We start from the raw sequence: 3,900 nt of genomic DNA, 5'->3' as shown, positions 1-3,900 counted from the left end.
ATGAGCCGCAGGACCCCACCCTCGCTCCAGTATCTGGCCATGCAGAGCCTGCTGAGCAACCAGGCCCTGGCCATCTCTGCCCTAGAGGACCTACCGGTGTTGCTGTTCCCTTCCCTGTTCATGGAGGTCTATGCCAGGGCCCACACAGAGATGCTGAAGGCCCTGGTGCAGGCCTGGCCCTTTCCCTGCCTCCCCCTGGGGGACCTGGCAGAGTCTCCAGACCTGCAAACCTTCAAGGCTGTCCTGGATGGGCTCAATCTGCTACTGGCCAAGAAGGAGCGCCCCAGTCGGTGGAAACTGCAAGTCCTCGACCTGCGGAATGACCACCCCAACATCTGGATACAGGGCTATCCTTCAATGGCCCAAATCTCTTATCCAGATGTCCCTACTGACAGGCCAACAGAGAGTTGTGGTTCAATGATGACTGAAGAGCAGCCCTTGATTTTACTCATGGACCTGACCATCAAAGATGGTGCCCAGGATGCTCTCCAAGGCCACCTGCTCCAGTGGGCCAGGGAGAGGCAAGAACAAGTCCAGCTGTGCTCCAGGAAGCTGCGGATTCTGTCTGGCTCCATCTATAAAATCCAGAAGGCTCTGCATGTGGTGAGACTGGACTCCATCCAGGAGCTGGTGGTGAGTAAATTCCCATGTCAAGAACTTCTGAAAACATTTGCCCCTTACCTGGGCCACATGAAGAACCTTCACATCCTCAACTTCTCCAAGATGTGTGGCAGCTTCTTCACTTCCAGCTCCAGGAATGGCTGGTGTTCCTACAAATTTGGGGCACAGCTGGGGCAGCTGCAGCATCTGCAGGAGCTTTATGTACACGATGTCTGCTTCCACTATGAACAACCGCCCTCCATCCTCAGGACGCTGACGTCCTTAAAGACCTTGTCTCTGAGTTCATGTCTGCTGAGCGAAGCTCACCTGAGGTTCCTGTTCCAGTGTCCCTGCACCAAGCAGCTCAAGCACCTGTGTCTGAGGAGCCTGTCCACGGTCTGCTTCAGTCTTGAGACCCTGCTAGACCTGCTGCATGGAGTGGCCGGCACCCTGGAGACCCTGGCCCTGGAGGACTTAGCCTTCACGGATGTCCAGCTCTCGCCCATGCTGCCCGCCCTGAGCCAGTGTTCCCAGCTCAGGTTCTTCAGCTTCTATGGAAACCACATCTCCATGGCCGCCCTGCAGATCCTCCTGAGCCACATGGCCCAGATGGGCCATTTGAGACGAGGGCTCTATCCTGCCCCTCTGGAGAGCTACTACCCTCAAAATCAGTGGCCATGGGACATCCACCCAGAGAGATTTGCCCAGGTTCTTGCTGTCTTGGCACAGACTTTGAGGGACATGGGAGCAAGCCACAAAGTCCAGATCTGTACCAAATTCAGTCATTACCTGAACAAGTACCGATTCTATACCCTGGAGCCAAATGGCTCCTGGCTGCTCACAGAAGAGCATCTTTCTGGCCTTTCTACTCTGTCTTTGTAGTTGTGCACCTCTCTCCTAGAATTACTTCCTAGGAGCAGAAATGAAAGCCAGGAAGAGCATTCTCCAGGAGGCACAGACCCCCGTGTTCAGTGTGGATGGAAGAGACAGGGTATCTGGTCCTGAATTTGTCAGTTCAATTGTAAATCTGGAACCCCAGGAGTTTATGAGTGCTTTGGGGTTCCATGTGTTCTGTGCACACAACAGCAGGAATCTCGAGTCAATTCTGCCTGGAAATAACTGGATCATGATTTTGTTTTTCTGAATGGTTGTAAAAAAAACCCCTAAGTTGTGGAATAACCCCTTACCATCTATAATTTTCTGTATTGATCAAAAATAAAAAAATGAAAAAGCATGAGTAGAAAGATATCATTTCTCAGCACTAAAGAATGAGGAGAGTGTGCATAGCTGGAACCTTAACTACTCTGCAAGTTAGAGATCTGAGCGTTTCCATACATAGGCAGCCTGGGCACAGATATCTTTGAGACTCTTATCTCTAGTGAACCTCCAAAAGTGGCCAGAAGTGGAGCTGTGGCTCAAGTAGTAGAGTGCTGGCATTGTGAACCAAAGCTCAGAGATAGCACCTAGATGCAAGAACTGACACAAATACACAAACAAATAAACCCTTACCCGAGGTCTAGAATGGGCATTAAAAAGAAACTTGCAAGAAAGGAAGGGAGGGAGGGATATAGGCAGAGAGGGAGGGAGGGAGGGAAGGAAGGAAGGATGAAGAAGAATAGGAAGGGATTCAGAGAGGGAAAGAACTCCAGAGAAAAGATTTCCTGCAGGCTTTGTGGATGTTATCAATTCGGATGACTTCTCTCCTTGCATGCTTAGCAGTGGAACATCTGTGGGAATATCTGGAGGGATTAAGGAATAAAAGTGGAGGTCATTTTGATAAAGTGTGATTTACAATACAGAGAGAAGCTGGGCTTTGTGGGACAGGCCTTTAAACCTATCCCTTTTTGGTTAAAACCAATATCTGAATTAATCTCAAGTGCAAAAGTCAACCAAGGTATGCATGGTGTGTCTCAAAAATTCCATCAGAAGCTGCTGTCTCATTGGCAGGTATGCAATGGTGAGGCTGGGGTAGGGCGTAAAGGCTTTCCAGGGATAAGAGAACAGAAGAAGAATTCTGGATTGCACAGTGAGTGCCTGGGCCTGCTGGGATTCAGAGAGCCCTGCACACCTGGCCCATATCTGGTCCATCAAGATGAGCATTGGAGCCCCACCCTCACTCCAGCAACTGGCCATGCAGAGTCTGCTGAGCAACCAGGCCCTGGCCATCTTTGCTGTGGAAAATCTTCCTCTGCTGCTGTTCCCTTCGTTGTTCATAGAGATCTATGCCCAGGGCCACACAGAGGTGCTGAAGGACCTGGGGCAGGCCTGGCCCTCCCCCTGCCTCCCCCTGAGGGATCTGGCAGAGTCTCCCGACCTGGAGACCTTCAAGGCTGTCCTGGATGGGCTGGATCTGCTACTTGCCAAGAAGGAGCTCCCAGGTGATGTAAACTACAAGTTATCAATCTGTGGAAATATGGACATGGGGGTCCGCCTCAATGCCCGAATCGCTTCTCCAGATGTTCTGACTGACAGGTGAGCTGTAAATCACTGCTCAGCAAAGACTGCAGGGAAACCCTTGGTGAAAATTATGCATCTCCTCATCGAAGATGGCACCCAGGATTCTCTCCAAACCCACCTGCTCCACTGGGCCAGGGAGAGGAGAGAATGAGTCCAGCTGTGCTCCAGGAAGCTGCAGATTTGGTCTGACTCCATCTCTGAAATCCAGAAGGCTCTGCTTGTGGTGAGGCTGGACTCCATCCAGGAACTGGTAGTGAGTGAATTTTGGCATCCAGGAATTAGGAAAGAACTTGCTCCTTACTTGGGTCGAATGAAGAACCTTCACATCCTCAAATGTCCCAACACGGGTGGCGACTTGGATCCTTACCCTCACAAGGAGTTCCAGTATCCCTGAATGATCAGGGAGCATCTAGGACAGCTGCAGCATTTCCTGGAGCTTCATGTGCATCACATTGTCTTGGTTAATGCAAATATACCCGCCATCATGTCTGCTGAAGGTGTTATGCCAAGGTCACAGGACCCCCTCCAAGAAGACCACCAAGAGTCAGACTCTACAGCTGTTTTATTTAAATGGGCTGCAGCTCGGGCCTCTTCCTACATTCTGACACAGCTGAGCCCAGGAGGAGAACCCCGAGCTAAGGAGTTGCAGGTCTTATAAAGGCACACAATCAACGAGGTTTTTTGATTACCATCATATGTTGCTTTGCTAGATAGAAACAAGCAACAAGTGGTCACTGCCTCACACTTTAACCTTTCATTCCCCCCTTGACTTATGGTCCTGAGCCACAATCTTGTAGCTCTGGCCCGAAACTAAACTCCAACATCTCTTGATGTTGAATGAGT

General features: G+C 50.5%; 1 protein-coding gene across 1 annotated transcript; it reads left to right on the top strand.

The window, feature by feature from the left end:
- Nucleotides 1–1,482, top strand: LOC122100987 (PRAME family member 12-like). The gene has a single exon (XM_042671365.1). It carries the CDS (start codon nucleotides 1–3, stop codon nucleotides 1,480–1,482), a length of 1,482 nt encoding a protein of 493 aa, XP_042527299.1.
- Nucleotides 1,483–3,900: the final 2,418 nt, after the last annotated feature.

Source organism: Dipodomys spectabilis, unplaced genomic scaffold, assembly GCF_019054845.1.
Source record: "Dipodomys spectabilis isolate Male_0828 unplaced genomic scaffold, ASM1905484v1 ptg000613l, whole genome shotgun sequence".
Lineage (NCBI taxonomy): Eukaryota > Metazoa > Chordata > Mammalia > Rodentia > Heteromyidae > Dipodomys > Dipodomys spectabilis.
The sequence above is the reverse complement of the archived record's forward strand: the minus strand, read 5'-3'. Positions and strand labels throughout refer to the sequence as shown.

Coding starts and splice junctions, on each gene's coding strand:
- LOC122100987 (XM_042671365.1), top strand. CDS start 1: ATGAGCCGCAGGACCCCACCCTCGCTCCAGTATCTGGCCATGCAGAGC.